General features: G+C 43.7%; 1 protein-coding gene across 3 annotated transcripts in view; it reads right to left on the bottom strand.

Annotated features, from left to right (window-relative positions):
* Window positions 1–2,102: 2,102 nt before the first annotated feature.
* Window positions 2,103–18,673, bottom strand: part of PPM1H (protein phosphatase, Mg2+/Mn2+ dependent 1H) — a 257,848-nt gene continuing 241,277 nt past the window's right edge. For all 3 annotated transcript variants that reach the window (XM_059184752.1, XM_059184750.1, XM_059184751.1), the window contains one exon: window positions 2,103–6,774. In XM_059184752.1, the coding sequence (XP_059040735.1) occupies window positions 6,627–6,774 (148 nt within the window). In that variant the 3' untranslated portion in view covers window positions 2,103–6,626. The remainder of the gene's footprint in view (window positions 6,775–18,673) is intronic.

Raw genomic sequence — 18,673 nt, 5'->3', positions numbered from 1 at the left:
TAGCAATAAATTTAACCAGGGAGGTAAAAGACTATACACCAAAAATTATAAGACACTGATGAAAGAAAGTGAGTATGACACAAAGAAATGGAAAGGTGTACTATATCATGGATTGGAAGAACCAGTATTGTTAAAATGTCCACACTATCTAAAGCACTCAACAGATCCAGTGCAATTCCTATCAAAATTCTAATGGCATTTTTCACAGAAATAGAACAAATAATCCTAAAATTCATATGGAACCACAAAAGACCCCAAACATCCAAAGTGATGCTGACAAAGAAGAACAAAGCTGGAGGCATCATGTGCCCTGATTTCAAACTATGTTACAAAACCACAGTAATCAAAACAATATGGTATTTACATAAAGATAGACACATAGATTAATGGGACAGAATATAGAGCCTAGAAACTAACCCATACATATATGGCCAATTAATTCATGACAAAGGAGCCAAGGATATACAATGGGGAAAGAACAATCTCTTCAATCAATGGTATTGGGAAAACTGGACAGCATATGCAAAAGAACGAAACTGAACATCTATTTACACCATACATAAATATTAACTCAAAATGGATTAAAGACTTGAATGTAATCTGAAACCATAAATCCCTTAAAAGAAAACACTGGCAGTAAGATCCTTGACATGGGTCTTGGCAGTGATTTTTTTTTGATTTGACACCAAAAGCAAAAGCATTGACAGGCAGCAAAAATAAACAAGTGTGATTACATCAAACTAAAAAGCTTCTGTACAGCAAAGGAAACCATCAACAAAATGAAAAAGCAACCTACTGAATGGGAGAAAATATTTCAAATCATGTATCTGGAAAAGAGGTTAATATCCAAAATATATAAAGAACTCATACAATTCAATAATTTAAAAAAAATACAAAAACGCAAAGCAACCCAATTTAAAAAATGGGCAGAAGATCTGAATGGTCATTTTGCCAAAGACAACTTACAGATGGCAAAAAGACTCATAAAAAGATATCCAACATCACTAATCACCAGGGAAATGTAAATCAAAACTATAAGGTATCACCTCACACTTGTTAGAATGGTTCTTATAAAATAGGGAAGAAATGACAAGTCTTGGCAAGAAAGTGGTGAAAAGGAGACCCTGTGCACTGCTGGTGGGACTGTAAATTGTCACAGCCACTATGGAAAACACTATGGAGATTCATCAAAAAGTTAAAAATAGAACTACCATATGATCCAGCCATTCCACTTCTGGGTATTTATCCAAAGAAAATGAAAACACTAACTCAAAAAGACATATGCACCCCCATGATGACTGCAACATTATTTACAATGTCTAAGATATGGAAAAATCTGAGTTTTCATAAATGAATGGAAAAGGAAAATACACAGAGAATATTATTCAGTCATCAAAAATAAAGAAATCTTGCCATTTGTGACCATGTGGATGGACCTTAAGGACATTATGATAAGTGAAATAAGATAAATACCATACAATTTCACTTTTATGTGGAATCTGAAAAATAAAAACAAAAAACATTCATAGGCACAGAGAACAGACTGGTGGTTGGGAGAGGCAGGAGTGAGGGGTAGGAGCAATGGGTGACTGAGGATCAAAAGATACAAACTTGCAGTTATAAAATAAGTCATGTGGATGTGATATACAGCATAGTGACTATAATTAATAATACTGTATTGCATATTTGAAAGTTTCTAAGTGAGTGTTACTACAAGAAAAAAATACTTTTGTTAATAGGAAGATGAAGGATGTTAGCCGGAATTTCTGTGATGATCATTCTGCAGTATATTCACATGATCAAATCACTACATTGTACACTGGAAGCTTAGGTAATATTGTGTATCAATAAAAAGAGAAAAAAGAATACCTTTTGGGAGCAATGCTTGATAGTAATATCCAAGATGTTTCTTCTAGACGCACTGCTGAAATGGATAGCCTTTACTGCTACTCTTGTGAAGGTTTATAGAGTCGGTATCCCTTCCCCTTTGTCTTTTGAATCTGTTCACAGTTTGTAATTCCCCGTGAGGCCATGACATTCCCGTCATTCCATTACCTGATATGAAGAAACTTCAGAGCGAATTAAAAGAAACAACACAAATGTTTTTCTAAAGGTGTCCTATATACATATATATATAATATTTTATTTTAAAATGTCACTGAGCATATACATTTCTTTAGCTTTTTCCAGGGAACATCGCACCTAAATTTCGAAACACACAAAATAGATCCCCTTTACTAAACAGTTTTCATTTTGGGGGGTTACAAAAGTCAAGGTTTCACAATCACAAAGCATAAAGGTACATGGTCCTGATACCATTTTCAGGCAGATTCTTGTCATTCCCTGTATATCTGGTACTTTTGGAAACCCAGACCGTGATGCATTCCTTACGAATGATCTCCACTGTGGGCCTCCCTGGGTCTCCAGAAGAAACAGAGAAAATGGAAGTGAACAGAAACAAGAGAATAACCTCAGGATTTCCCAACACAAAATACTATGGAAGATTGGGGGGAGGGGGCACAAGGTTCTCCTTCAAGTACGTCGCAGTAGAAAACACCATGTTTATAGCCTCATTTGGTCACTGTCTACCTGGTTGCTAGTGAACAAGACTTCATCTAAGACGCGGAGGAAAGATGAAAGCTATTTACATGTAACATCATGGACTAGAAAGAGCAGTCGTGCCCAGACCCGCAACCAGCTCAGACAAGGAGCTGCCACGATGGGTGCCTAAGAGGCCAGAGGGCTGCTCGCTGGTGTCCTCTGAAGAATCCCAGTGTACTCGTCGGCCGCACCCACCCAGAGCCAGCTCCGCACGGTGGACCGTGCACGGTGTGCAGACTTTTATGCTTCGCTGCAAATGGACAGTCCTCACGACTCCCAAGTTTCTCATAGAAGATCCTGTCCTGGGGCCAGATACTGTTTTCCTCTTTTCTTAGATCTGATAAATTTTAGGGTCAGCCTGATTGTTCTCTGCATAGACAATGACTCTTCACTGCTTTCTCCAAGTGTCCCAGAAGCGGTAATTTGCTGAAAATAGAATCTCATAAAAGTTTAACACATTCCCTCTGAGAACAGTGGTGCTGCTGGGCCACTTAAGGAAAGGTCAGAGCTGAAAATTGTGGTGGAAAACCACTCTTGGCCATGTTGGAAAAAAAAAAATGGACTGGCAGACAAGGAAGGATGTGCAGTCTAGAGAGGAAGCAGAATTCTAAAGATGTGGGAGTCTTTTTCCACATTTCCATGCTAGTGCTCTTGGTAAACCAAAAATCCTGCCCGAATGGCCAAGATCTGAGGCCTGATCTGGTCCCGAGACTCTCCGCCCTGCCCGCCAATACCCACCTACAGCTGTAGTTGTTGTTGAAAAGTGAATGAATACTTGGGAGTAAGAAAAAGGTGAGCCCAGCTGACTTTGCACAGCCCCACAAAGGTAAGATGCTAGGAATGAAAAGATCAAGCACCCTAAATTCCCCCAAGTTGCAGAAAGGGACTGAAGTTGCCACTTTTTTGTAGTTTTATCCTAGTCCACAGCCGAGGACTTGGCCTAGCCTGATTTTCACCTCTCCCTTCCCACACCAGGAATGGCAGTTAGGTAAGAACCACCAGAGAACAGACCCTCCATTCCTGCCAACTGGCGCGCTCTCACTGCAGGGGTCATGAGAACAAAGGTTTGGTTGTCACCTGGCAAAATGCTGCAGGGTGTGGACAGAGTGTGCGTTTGCCCTCTTTAAGAAAAAGACGGTCCCCAGGTATTGTGAAGAGCAGGGTCCAGCCCAACAAAGAGATTTAGAACTGAAAGAACCTTTCATTAGAGAAAGTGGCCACACACGCCCCAAGACAACCATAAAGACTGGACTAGGAAATTGAAAGCTTTTTATTAAACAAGACTTCCTCTGAGGCCATTAGGACAAGGAGATTTGGCTATAAGTCAGACACACAAGACTTCCGAACCACATATAAATATGTTCTTCAGAATTTTGAATGTGTTGCCTTGCCTCTTGACCTCTCCAGGAATGCTCCTAGGGCCAACCCTGTTATGTAGACAGTTACTGCTCCGGAATGGGAAGGCACAGGGCCTGGGTGAAAAATAAAGCCAAACAGAATGAGCTCAATTCACAGAGCAATATCAGTGTTGGGTAGATCTGCTATGGGTATTAACAAATCACTTTTTCCACATATGATTTATCCATCTCATTTGTAATTTTCCTCTCATCCTCCAAACAGAAATAGGGCTTCAGCTTTTTACTAAGATCTTTCCACCAAGGAGGCTTATGAAAAGAATTCCTGGATACCTTTCTAACTAAAACCAGCAGAACAAAATGCTCAAGACTTTAGGATAAATTGGAAAAGGGGGTTCCAGAATTTTTCCTGAGACATTTCTTGGCAGTACATGAATTGGTGAATTGAGTAGAAGACTCTCATGACATCTACACCCAAAGTCAGACTCCAGCGGCTCAAATAAAAGTAGAAAAGCTCAAGGCAGGACCAATACAGAAGCCTGGGAGAGAAAACAAAAAGGCAATGGGAACATGAGGAAGAGGTGACTGCTGATGAGGACAGGTTCCCAAAGAAGGGAGGTCAGAGTCCTCCACAAAAAACTTCCTTGGTTTCCATTTGCATGTGACTTTGAGTCAGGGCAGGAACAGAAGGGGGACCACACTGCTGGGAGATGCCTGCGTGTTGTCCCACAGCATCTTATTCTGCCAGAGAAGCAAATGGTTTACCATGGACTTGTCCCCACAGAGCCTTCTGGGGTTGCTTAGATCTCCTGGAGGAGAAGGGAAGCTGTCAGATGAAGATGACCCCTGACAAGGCAGTAGTCCAATTCTTCCCAGGCAACATTTTGGCAAACAGCTACTTGGTAAATTCGCATGGTACCTTACCTACCAGACCGGGCATCATTTCCACACTGTGGAATGAATTCATTCCTGAGTAGAGAGGCTCCAGGCAGACCTTTCCTAATAAAATATCTACAACTCCAGGAAGGTGATGAACTATCCTGGAGGAAAGGTTCCTTTCCTCTTCTCTGGGGAAGGGACTCAACAAACATGGAAGCTGGGATTGGCTCTCCAGCAGTTTTGGGAATCACATCAATGACATTTTTCTTCATTGGGTGGGAAGAACATTTAAATTACACAAAACTGTCAAGATGGCAATGAAGCCACAGGGGGTGTTCAGGAAGCAGCCTCAGTAACTGGACATCACTCTACAGGGTCCTCCAGTGCAGAGCAGTAGTCTCCTTAAGAGAAGTAATTTCCAAAAATTCTATTTTCTGATTCCTTGTGGGAGAGAAGCAGCAGGCAGACTTGGTGTCCACTGCTTCTGCAGCTCTTGTGAGGAACACTCAGAAGTGGAGCAGTGGTGGGAAGTGGGGCTTTAGGTGTTGGGTGGCTGGGACGGGAGTCCAAGGGGAAGGAACGGGGGGCGCACAGCATCAGAATGACCAGTCAACCCAATTCTAATTCACTTTTCTCAAGTGGCTATTCAGAGTGGGCCTTGCCCAAAGACGAGGGGGAGAACAGGACTGCTGCTCCTTAACAGAACACGGACACTTACTGACGTGGAGTGGCCTTGGGCACAGTCACAGCCCATGGAACCTGGATCCAAAATGGAGGGATGGTCTTCACATGAGGTGTGGTGACCTGACTGATATATGGAACTTCCTGTTCTGATCTTTTAAACACTGCTTTACATGTGTCCCCATGGCACAGCAGGTGGGGAGGGCCAACTAGTCCAGAAATGATAACCTAGATTCTCAGAGAAATCTCAAGCCACAAAAAGGGAGAGATCCTTCAAAACAACAGAGGAACTATTGGTCCAAAGAAACACCCATATTTTCATGAAAACACACTGATTTGGTCAGAAAAATGCAACTAAGGAACAAACTGTTACACAACAAAGACAGGACTCTGTCGGCCTGGGCACTGCTCCAGAAGGCTGCCTGGGTGGTGTGGGCTACTGGGTATGAGGACAGCCTGGGCTGGACTTTGACACACAAATTCCTCAGTAGGGAACTGGAAAGTCCCAGGCCTGTTTTATGGAAGGGAAACAATTAAGATTCAAGGAATATCAAAAAGAAAAAAAAAATCCCTGCTTCACCCCCACCATAGCCATGAAAAAAAGAAAGACACACACACACAGATGGTGTTCCCTGATATCAGTCTCAGGCTTACTAGAAGGTGGGTGCTTACACTTTCTGAGGCATGATCCCCAACTTTCCAATGCAGTACGTTTAACCCGTAGAGAAGCTGGCAGCTTGACCGGCTGAAGAGTCTTCTGCCAGTTACACCTGAAAATGGCTGCCCAGCTACTCCAAATAAATACGACATGTGTACCCCAAATAGGCAGGGGCTACCTAGGAGGCCTATTAAAGGAACCAAAAGAAACACAACACTCAGTAGCAGCCTTTGTGTTTTGCTCTGTTGAGTATCCAGACCTGTTACTGAAGAGGAAACTGAAAACTAAGGGTCCCCCAGAAGTACAGCCAGAGGACTTTTGGCAGCAAACCCCCAACCTGGGATGGGAAGAGCTGTATCCCCTGGAGCTCTGCTGCGGCACTTCCCAGTCCCACCCTGCTGGAGGTATCCCAGCTTTCTCTCCTGCTGTGCTCCCAATGCCCTGGGCCATTTTCAGGAAAGTTTGTTCCCATGTATTAAAGGAATGACATATACAGAAATGTCGTCTCCTGAGCCCAGTCGGTCATTAGATATTCGCCATCCTCTGTCCTTCAGGACACCGCGGGCACGCATCACCAGGTCTTGAGCTGCCAGTGTGTACCTGTGTAGGGAGAAGCAGGAATGAGACCAGCAGTAAGGCATCAGGCAGAATCTGAAGTCGGGGGAGGCGGAGAAGGAGTCATCAATACAGCTGTGTAAATAGTTTTCAAATAACCCTGAAGTCTCAAAAAGTCTAGGCTGGGGCGCCTGCGTGCCTTAGATGGTTAAGCGTCTGCCTTTGGCTCAGGTCACAATCTCTGGGTCCTGGGGTCAAGCTCCTGGCTCAGTGGGGAGTCTGCTTTTCCCTCTCCCGCTGCCCCCCCCCCCCCCCCGCTCATGCTCTCTCTCTCTCTCTCTGTCTCAAATGAATAAATAAAATCTTTTTTTAAAAGTCTAGGCCATCTTTTCTCAAATTGTAGGATGCCTAATGTGAGATTATTCTTTTAGATGGTAGATGGACAAGGTACCACCTACATTAAATAACCTCCTAAATTAGTCTGCTATTGAGTCTTTTGAGGTTTTTGGTGATGTCAAGGAGAAAGTCTTTGTTTAGTATGAGTCTGCCTTTAATATGGAAATATATTAAAGTACTTGGGAAACATAAGAGCTTTTGTTTTCAGTGTTTATTTTTGGGGCCACTTTCTTTTTTAAGGATAGTCATTTTCCCATGAATGGGCAATCTTTTAAAGTAAAATTGTTTTTATTTTTTATTTTTTAAAGATTTTATTCATTTATTTGAAAGAAAGAGAGACAGAGAGAGCAGAAGAAGGGGAAGGGTCAGAGGGAGAAGCAGACTCCCTGCTAAGCAGGGAGCCCGATGCTCGACTCGATCCCAGGACTCGGGGATCACAACTCAAGCCAGAGACAACTGCTCACCCAACTGAGCCACCCAAGTGCCCAATAAAATTGTTTTTAAAAAGTGGGTCGATTTAAATAAAAACATTAATAGTACATGTAGCATAGGAATACAGTACAAATGTGAAGGTGTTTGGGAATGGACTGATAAACCTTGGTGTGGACGGGCTATCTGCCCACTCTTATCAATGCCACACTCTCTTCTTGATCAGTGTAGGTTTAGTCGGGGTGGTCCTCCAAGAATTTGAAAATAAGATTGCTCACAGGGCACCTGGGTGGCTCAGTGGGATAAGCCGCTGCCTTCGGCTCAGGTCATGATCTCGGGGTCCTGGGATCGAGTCCCGCATCGGGCTTTCTGCTCAGCAGGGAGCCTGCTTCCTCCTCTCTCTCTCTCTGCCTGCCTCTCTGCCTACTTGTGATCTCTCTCTGTCAAATAAATAAATAAAATCTTTAAAAAAAAAAAAAGATTGCTCACAGAGATTTAAACTTAAGGAAAAAGAAATACTACATCGGGCGCCTGGGTGGCTCAGTGGGTTAAGCCGCTGCCTTTGGCTCAGGTCATGATCTCAGGGTCCTGGGATCGAGTCCCACATCAGGCTCTCTGCTCAGCAGGGAGCCTGCTTCCCTCTCTCTCTCTGCCTGCCTCTCCGTCTACTTGTGATTTCTCTCTGTCAAATAAATAAATAAAATCTTAAAAAAAAAGGTACTACATCATTAGCTAGTGGGAAACATTAATATCTAAAAACCAGTGTGGGAGGGGATTGTGGTGGGTGTGGGCCTGGGTTGGCCTTGAGGCATAAAAAACTGAGACCGGGGCACCTGGGTGGCTCAGTGGGTTAAAGCCTCTGCCTTTGGCTCAGGTCATGATCCCAGGGTCCTGGGATCGAGCCCTACATCGGGCTCTCTGCTCTGCAGGGAGCCTGCTTCCTCCTCTCTCTCTCTCTGCCTGCCTCTCGGCCTACTTGTGATCTCTGTCTGTCAAATAAATAAATAAAATCTTTAAAAAAAAAAAAAAAACTGAGACCAAAACATTGGCAGGTGGCTATCCAAATACTGATCAGAGGCAGTCTTCGCTGACAGACTTCAAAGAGATTTAGTTCTGCTGGTAGGACCATATTTAGTATGGATGAATGACTCTCTCAGCCTATGCCATTAAACATGATTCACCGTTGGGGGGGCCTGGGTGGCTCAGTGAGTTAAGCCGCTGCCTTCGGCTCAGGTCATGATCTCGGGGTCCTGGGATCAAGTCCCACATCGGGCTCTCTGCTCGGCGGGGAGTCTGCTCCCCTCTCTCTCTCTCTCTCTCTCTGCCTGCCTCTCCATCTACTTGTGATTTCTCTCTGTCAAATAAATAAATAAAATCTTTAAAACAACAACAACAACATGATTCACCGTTAACTCTGATTTCACGTTCACCAAATAACCCGATTCTGATCGGGCTCCTTGTGTAGGCCTGCCTACAGGGAAGGAATGAGCCAGTCACTGTACTCCAAGAGTATCAGTCACTTATATTTCTCCATATAAATGTCAACTGGCATCTCAGTTTCCAGATCAATTTTGTAAGCTTGGTTAGGGTAAGCCCAGCTCTGACAATGAATCTGTTCTTTGTTATGTTGATTAAACCTGTTTCTGAACCCGAAAAGCTAAAAGCTAGACTTGGATAAATCACCAAGATAATAAATGTCACCCTGTAAGGAAGGCGTCTTGGAAGGCTTTCACGACAGACTTTTAACAACAGACCACCCTGTTGTTACCAGTGGCTTTTCCCTACTTGGGAATATCTCTGCCTTGCCCTCAGGACTGTGATTTTTATGGAATTTGGAACACCAGAAGGCTCTTCTATTTCTTCTGTTAAGACCCTTTATGGATTTACTGAGTCTCCTACTAAAGGAGACTGGCAGAAATAAAATAAAATAAAAATTAAAAAAAATTAAATAAAATAAGCAGCTGGCATCCAGCCCATCGTTACAATATTTAAGACCAAACTCTGCAGCAAATGATCTTAGGATTAAGATACCAGGACATAAAGTCCTTGAGACGCAAGTTTTCTTGCAGCCCAGGCAGAGGGGAGGAGTGCAGGACACACTACAGGTGGCAGAGGAGAGGCTATATGAGTGACTACCAAATAAATGCTTTTCCTCCTGGAGGGTGGCTGGTGGGTGGGGAGGAGAGGCACCCTTTTCTACCCGAATGGAGAGAATTACCAGCTTTGCGCGGAAACGTCTTCAGTTGCATTTGAGGGAAGATGCAACCAGTTAGCCCCTTTGGAGGGCTCCCCTGCTGAGATCAGGAAATAAACAGAAAGGAGTCCAGAGAGGCCTCTGGCTAAAGAGCCAAATAGATGTCCCCAAATCCACACATTGCAACTTATACTATATTCAGAAGAGTTTCTCAGATGCTCACCCCAGAGAACTCTGGGGTTTATATTAAATTGTGTCTGTGAGATAGAACCACATCGGGAAAGGCTGCCAACCATCTCAGTGGTTGATTATCCTGGTGATTGACTGCGGTGGTCCAGACTTTAGCCTTTCAACTGAAGAAACCTGGCTGAGTCAATACCAAGTAGATTCATCTCTCTGGGCTGAACACACCTTCACCTAGCTCAAGAGCATGCCGGACAGAGAAAATGATGGCAAGTTACGGTAAAAGATGGCTGACAGTAAAAGAAAGATGCTCCAAGATGTCAAAAAACAGAGAAAAGACTCAAGCCAGCTTTCTATGGCTAGCCTAGAAGAGGCCAACCACCCTGTGGGCCTCTGTGGGTCTGCGGCCATGGGGCAGCGACAGAGATCAAAACAAGTTGAGACGAAGAAGTCACAAAGGAGGGTCACCCTTAGTTCGAGGCAAGAGACCACCCTGATGCTGCCACTGCTGGTGACGCGGAGTATTTAAAAAATGGTCAAAATTAGCAGTGGTATTTTAAAAAGCAGCATTAGGTCACCTAGAAAAGATGGTTACCCAGGAAACTCATTTCCCGAGGGCTCTAGATAATTAAGGTTTTATTCTTAAAAGTGGTTATTGCCTATTCCAAGATAACTTCCCTTGAGCCTGAATTTCTCTTTACCATCCATTCTGTCTTCCCTTAGGTGCTGAACTTCTTGAGACAGAAATCCATTTTTGCTTCTTCAATTTCTTTCCTTTTCCTCCTTAATCTCTTACCAGTGGGGCCACTACACCTCACTCATCTGGCCTCTTACACCTTGACCTAAAAGCTTCCTCTCAGTACTTGTTCAGCTCAACCTTGCTCCAGCAGATACCACTGACCATCTTCTTTACCTATGATGTCTCCTGTCTTTCTGAATTCTCCTTTTTTGGGGTGGGGTAGGAGAGGGAGTTCAGGGGGTAAACAGCTTCCACTCCATTCCACACACCCCAGTTCTCCTGCACCTGAGCTTTCATGCCACATGCCACAAGCTCTTCTCTCTGATGCTTCTTAAGTTCCTTGGGAGGCCCCAGTGAAGACTTAAGAATTCATCAATAAACACCTATTTTCACTTCTGAAATGGGACTTGCCCCTCTATCATCCTGAGTTTATGTGATCTTGGGCAAGAAAAGATGGTCATTTTTCGATGATAAAATCCACAAGACTGAGTAGGACTTCTAAACTTTGTATTTTAAAGTGTATTTCATTAGTGGTACATGGATAATTAAAATCTAATCTCATAGTTATTAAGATATAAGCTATATTTATTATAAAAACAGATACACCTGAGGTTATTTCTGCCATCACTAATACATATAAATATATATAAATTCCTGTGTGTTTTCTGATTATGTTTTTCTTCATTCTTGCTTTCTGTCAGGTTGATTGCTTTAATACCTTTCCCTCCCTCTACTGGTTTAGAAGTGATAGTTAATTTCTATCATTTTAGCACTTATGCTTAAGTTTTTAATACATAGGTTAATCAGTATTATGTCCTCCTTCAGAAAATAAAGGGATCTTAGAATGCCTTCTATCATCATCTGTGTTACTGCCAGGTAGTTGAATTTCATCTTTTTTAAGCCTCTATTAGTCATTATTATCATTTACAATCCATAACTATGTAAATAAATTAATATACTAACTTCTGTGCTTTTTGAAATCCATTCCTTCCTTCTGGATTTGATTTTTTTTTCTGTTGGAGTTCATTTTTAGAAATTCTTTCAACAATGGTCTGAGAAGGATTAAACTCACTCCAGTCTTTGGACCACAAAAATCTTTTGCTTTTGTTTTTAATCTTGCCTGGTAGCTTTATTGGGTATAGAATTCTGGATTGACTATTATTTTCAGCATTTTAGAGATAATATTTCATTTATTGTGACTTCTCTTACTGAGAAGATATTTCTTTATAAGGAAATATCTTGGGGTGCCTGGGTGCCTCAGTCATTAAGCGTCTGCCTTCAACTCAGTTCAAGATCCCAGGGTCCTGGGATGGAGCCCCATGTCGGGCTCCCTGCTCAGTGGTAAGCCTGCTTCTCCCTCTCCCACTCCCCCTGCTTGTGGTCCCTTTCTGGCTGTCTCTCTCTGTCAAGTTTTAAAAAAAAAATCTTCTCATTGGTAACTTTTTAAGTTTTTACTATTATTATCGATTGTATGAAGTAACATACAATTGATAACAATAAATAACGATCGATAACAATTGAAAATAAAGGGATCTTAGAATGCCTTCTATCATCACCCGTGTTACTGCCAGGTAGTTGAATTTCATCTTTTTTTAAGCCTCTATTAGTAATTATTATCATTTATAATCCATAACTATGTAAATAAATTAATATACTAACTGTGCTTTTTGAAAAGACATAACAATGCAAGACATAAAAATGAGGATTCCTTTTTATCTGTCATGGTTGAGAATCTGTTTTGCTCCTTTAAATAAGAGGATATTTCTTTGGTTATGGAAAGTTCTTCAACTGAGAACTTTTTGAATATTGCTTGCACTCTATTTTTTTTTTTAATATTTTCTCCTATTAGACCTTCCCCATTTTGCCTTCCAGATTTCCACTTCTTTTGTGTCTTCTTTTTTCTCTTTTGATTTCTATAAATTCACTAATTCCTGTTTTAGCAGTTTACTCTTCAGTCCATTCAGTACAGTTAACTCTTCAAAAACATGGAGGTTAAGGGACACCAATCACCAATCACAGTAAAAAATCCAAGTATAATTTCTGGGTCTCCAAAAACTTAACTACTAATAGCTTATTGTTGCCCAGACACTTTACTGATGACATAAACAGTCAGTTAATATATATTTGGTATGTTATACTTATTATACTTACTATATTCTTACAATAAAGTAAGCTACAGAAAACATTATTGAAACACATTTAAAGTACTTTGTCCAAAAAAATCCATGTGTAAGTGGACTAATGCAGTTGAAGCCCATGTTATTCAAGGGTGAACTATGGTAACTTTATTTTAGTGATATACTTTAACCCCATTGTGAATTTCCATTTGGTTGTTTTCCAAATTCAGCTCTTCGTGCCTTATGGTTCTATCTGTGCAAGTTTAAAGTTTCAACCTGTTCTACTGGGTTTTCTTTGGAGAGGTAGAGAGAAGGCTCCATTGTGTCTAGTTATTCTTTCTCACAGTGGGTTTGAAGATGTTTCTCTTTGGTAGGATTGCTAACTCTGTGCCCTAGGTTACAGAGAGCTTTTAAAATTTGCTTTTACTAGGAAACACTATGGGTTTTTCCAACTGTAGAACATGTAATTTCTTGGTTTAGGATTTTCATAACACAGGAGTGGTGTGAGGTTTAACTTCCCACTTCCTGTATGGTGAGTCTACCCAACCATATACCCTCCTCAAAGAACTTCAGTTTCATCAGGTTCTTGCCGTCATCCATGTATCCATGTGCGTCAGGGAAGGACAGCCCCGACCTGAGTGGGAGGCTTAGGGATAATGCCTAGGATCACTTCTTCCAACACTGTTGCCAGGAGCTCAGATTCCTCCACGTGACTTCTCTTTGCCAGACTTCTCTGATGAGTGTGGTAACCCCTCTGTAAAAGCAGCCTGTGTGGATAACTGAAGGGGACTGAGTAGAGGCTGTATTCAGTGACTTAACAGTACAGCTGAAGTCTTTAAAACCAATTCCCTGACATTTCTTTCAGGCTATAGGAGATCCAGTCCTGAAATGAAGTTAGAAATAGCATTCAGGTAAAATGAGGGCACTTGTAGGAGCTTTCCTCATAAATGATCAACTCAACAGAACTCCAGAAACCAGTTCTTGGGAGACGGTTTATAACTGAACTCCAGTATTCAGCCAGGCTGGTCATCATTTCAAAATCCACTGGCATCCATATTCAAGAGCCAACTTGCCCCAGGCATGAAACCATTTGTAAGGTTGCTTTATATCAAAACTGGTACAAGAGGAAACAACAATCTCTGGACAAAAAGAACTCAGTATCCCCACTCCTATTTGGTTTTCTTCCTATTTCTACCTGACAAAGTCTGCCTGGTTTGGTGACTATGAAAGAGATTGCTAAATGTAGCAGTAAAACGGGAGAGCTCTACAGATTTTGGTACTGAGACTCAGCACAAGGGCAGACATGTGCCACAGACGGAGTTAAAACTTGAAATGTGAGTACAAAAATATACAGGAGAGGAGCAAAGAAGAATATGGCACGGCTGAAGACAGTGACAGGGAAGCAGATTCCATTTAACACGGGCTGAGGCTGTGAGGCGGCGGAAGAGCCTGGCCATTCTGGAAGCTGGATGTGGAGCAGACGAAGGAAGGGCCATTCCTGGATGCTTTATTCAGAATGCTTGGTCAGAACGCTTGAGAGAACTGCTGGAGCAGTTTGAAGGACTCGCTCTCTTCTAAGAAAGAATCTCCCTGGGAGACAAGTTTTGTATTTTGAGAACATTTTTCTTCTCTGGCCGCAACTTTCAATATTGATCAGCAAAGCTCTGCTGAAAGAAATGGCTGCCAGGGAGGGAGCTAACTTAGCACAAGGCACAGGGCTTGGCTCAGAGGCTTCCTCGGGCTCCAGCAGGAGGGAGCAGGGAAAGGACAGCAGGGGAGGGAGGAAAACAAAGAGAGGAAGAGGGCTGAAGGACTATGGGAAGGCCAGAAGCTCTTTCACAGCGGCACTAACAGAGTGGAAGGAGACCCATAAATCCTCAATTGTCTCTGTTGTCCTCGCCGTTTCTGTGGCAGTTCCTACTTCTTTCACCTCCTCAGCAGAGCACACAAAGGGGCTCAGGGTGTGTGTGTGGGTTGCCTAGGGTCCAATCATGGTTTTACCACGGCCCACTTGGGCACTCAAATTCCAGAGCCTCTTGGAGCCCTTCTTTTCTTACTTATAAATCTGGAATGATGACAGGGCAGACCTCAAAGGCTCCTGCAAAGAACGATCAAGATCCTTCCACAGAGCCCCCAGCACCGCCTCGGCACTTGGTGGGAGGTCAGTACACGTCAGTTATCATTTTCCTCATTAATCGTAAAATGTCTTTCTCTTCCCCTAGGGATTTATTTGCCTTCCGTCATCCACCTCTTAGAGAGCACGTTTTTCAGAGAGACCGCATTTGAATCAGCACTGGTGTCAAAGCTACGTCCATTTCAGGCCTCAGGCTATCACCATGCCTTAAAGGCTTTAATAGTTCCAGTTGGGTGGGAACTGCTATTTGCCATTTAGATGGTACAGATCAGGGTCTCACAAGAGGGAGGGAGGCGGCAGGAACTGGGGAATTAATGGTTCCAAATATTTGCATATAAAAGGCTGCCTCCATCTGCTGACGCCCAGCAGTAATAGAGTGTGATGGGAACAGGAGGAGGAATCTTCTTTGCATTCTGAGTAGGCCTTTGAAATTTAAGAGGTAGAAAAGCTCTCCCAAGCTTTCAAACATGGGCAGGGCTCTATGGTGACCAGGTGGGTTGGGGCTGAGGGGCGGCTTGGAGAGGGCTTTCTTACTGTATTTGGACCTGGGCAACTCATCCCAGGAGGAGGCATCTCTCAGGCTCACTCCTGGGAGCTGAACCACACTGGTCCCTTGTCTGCCTCTAAACTTATGAAGCCACTCACGACCACTTCCGTCCCCGGGCCCGGGATGCACGGATCCCACTCAGGTGGGAGTTCCTGAGACACTGGAATGATGACAGCTCTGTGACATGGCCATTGTGTACATGAGGGGTTAATGTGCCAGCAGGTACAAGGCCACAGACCCAGAAGAGCTGCCCACACCCACAGGAGACAAAGGAGAGGGCAAGAACACCTGCCGGGCCTCCTCCAGCCCTCTGCCCCTGGCACCAGCCCCAAAATCCCCACCCCAGTTCCTTACGTGGTGTGTGTTTATTTTCATTTGTTTCCCAAATAGCAAAATTTCAACATGAAAGGCAGCAAAAAAACATTCCCTTCACAATCTCCCCCTGGCAAGCCCTTTAAAATGCCCTGATATTCCAACTAAGTGCCACACAGCTCTGCTCTGGCGGCCACAGAAACAGCCGTGAGGAAGGGCAGAGGGGCCTGATGGCGTTCTGTTCAGAGACCGTTAAAGGCAGGGTCACAGACTGACTTCCCAGTTCCCATGGTTCTAAATATGTCAGACACTGCAACAAAACAAAACAAAACAAAACAAAAACCCCAAATGCAGATTTTATCTGGTCTTCAAATAGCAGATCAAGCACTCACAAATTTGTTCTTCAAACATGTAATTGATATTGGGGGGGCGGTTGGGCGAACCCTTCCTTTTTGCATTTGAGGCATAGTTTTTCAAAACCATGCAGTGCTGGTAGAAATTAGTTCAGCTAATTCACGGAAAGATTTCATAAAAAGAGCTTTCATCTTTAGCCAAAATAAATTTCACATTATCAAGAAAATACCAACTACCAATTAATAGCTGCCCGCATGGGCTGCTGTCCGTGTCAATGGCGGTTTTGCACGTTAACTTCCTACGGAGGAATCTCTTCCTCATGGACGCACACAGATCTGAATCTCAGAGAGCATGGATGTGAAGAACACCATCTAAAGTGAGACCATCAATGAGGGTTCTCTCTCTCTTTTGTGAAGATTTATTTGGCAGAGAGAAAGTGCATGTGTGTTCTCTCCACAAACAGGGGGAGCAGCAGAGGGAGAGGGAGAAGCAGACTCCCCGCTGAGAGGGAGCCCAATTGGGGCTCGGGGCTCAATCCCAGGACTTGGGATCATGGCCTGAGCCGAAGGCAGACGCTTAACTGACGGAGCCACGTGGGCGCCCCACGACGACTTCTCTTGTTAGGGAAACGCTTTGTGGAATTTATGGTGTATTGGTGCCTACAGATTTAATAGCTCATAAAAAGCCCCTTGCATGTCATGACAGGGGGACCGAGGGTCAGTAGGTCCATGTTACAAAGAGGAGGTTTCCACAGACAGGTTTTGGGCAAGATTTTTGGGCAAAATTGCCATGGCATTTGGAAGGTGACTGCACACTGTGCTCTCATGTTTGGTGAACCGTTCTTCAGCCCTAGTTCCCTCCGGCTTTGCTCCTGCCCTTCCCCCTCAGTCATATTGACAATTTATTACTTTCTGACAGAATATTAAGCATCCTCTTTGAATGTTTACACACTTGCCTCTATTTTGAATATTCATCATAGGAGATCTACCACTGAATTTTCTACCACTAAATTTTGACAAGAGGGGACAAGTCAGTCCCCTCGGCCTCAGAAAACCCCTTCCAGCCCTTTCCCCAAAAGCCTTTCCAAATTGTGCAGGATATTTAGGCCTCAATAGAGAATCTTCCTGCTATTACAGAGAACTACAAGTTGTGTAGCCCAACCTCCATGAGTTCCAACCATCCAACTCAAGTGCTAGCTTGGAATACTTCCTGTAAACAGTTCCAAGCGTAACCCCACTACGGACACACAGAAGGACCAGCTCTGCTCTACTTCAGGGCATACTCCAAGCAAAAGAAAAGAAAAAAAGAAAAAGAAAGGAGGAAGGAAAGAAAGGAAACGAGGAAAGAAAGAAAGAGGAAGGAAGAAAGGGAGAAAGAGAAAGAAAAGAAAGCAAGCAAGCCAACCAACTAGCCAGGCCCCACCTTCCAACATGATCAAATAGGTAAACCTTTGGTCCTGGGCTATACATGTGGGGAGAAGTGAACCTTCTGGCCAAGGAAGAGCCCACAGAACCTCTGCGGATATAAAGTGGGTCCTGCCTCCTCACAGACATTACAACTTTGACTAAAATTCATTAGGATGACCTTCCCTCGTATTTCAATAGCACAGGAAGATCAGAACAGCTCCCAGTTGGAACAACCCCCTACCACGGCCTTTGGGACCGAGCTCTCCATGGGCCGCACAAAGAGACACTCCTCCAGGGCACAAGTGTGGGGCTCAGCTCCCAAATCACACACAGAATATGTACAAATAAGTTGCCCGTGAAAGAGAAAAGTTTATCACTTCTATGCCATGAGTGTGAAATAAATTCAGTTTTTCTGATTTCCTAGCATAGTTTAACTACAAAGGAGCAAAGGGGGTAGAGAAATAACCCACATTTTGTGCTTTCACCATCAGATTACATAGGCGATTTGCTGATTATGGATTATGGAATGAATAGAATTACATACACTTCCTGTCATTATTATAGACTTCCTTTCCTAAAAACTAATTTCCACATTCATTAATCTGGTGAGTTCCTGGGGTGCCTGGGTGGCTCAGTGGGTTAAGCGTCTGCCTTTGGCTCAGATCATGATCCCAGGGTCCTGGGGATTGAGCCCCACACTGGGCTCCCTGCTCAGCTGGAGGCCTGCTTCTCTCTCTACCTCTGCCCCTTTCTCTGTTGGTGATCTCTTGCTCGCTCTCTGCCAAAGACATAAATTCTTAAAAAAAAAAAAATAAAAAATCTTGTGAGTTCCTAGGGTCGGCCACTCACAGCCTGTTTGCCTCTCACACGTGTGTGGACAGCACCCTACACTCAGCCCAGTCAGCCACCCTGACACCCGCTGCCTCGACTGCACCCGGTCCTCCCTCCCCAGCCGCACCTTGCCCTTCCCCTGTCCTGCCCTCCCGCCTCCTCATTTGCTCTCCTGGTCTAAGGTTAGACACCCCTTCCTGTGGGATGCTTTCTTGGCTATCCCCCTCTGGGCTTGGCTGCCTTTAATCACTTTTACAGTAACTTCCTTAAGTGTCCATAACGCCCTCTAGACTCTAAACTCC

Source organism: Mustela lutreola, chromosome 8 (genome assembly GCF_030435805.1).
Source record: "Mustela lutreola isolate mMusLut2 chromosome 8, mMusLut2.pri, whole genome shotgun sequence".
Classification (NCBI taxonomy): domain Eukaryota; kingdom Metazoa; phylum Chordata; class Mammalia; order Carnivora; family Mustelidae; genus Mustela; species Mustela lutreola.
Note: the sequence above shows the minus strand (reverse complement) of the source record. Positions and strands in the feature narration are given on the sequence as shown.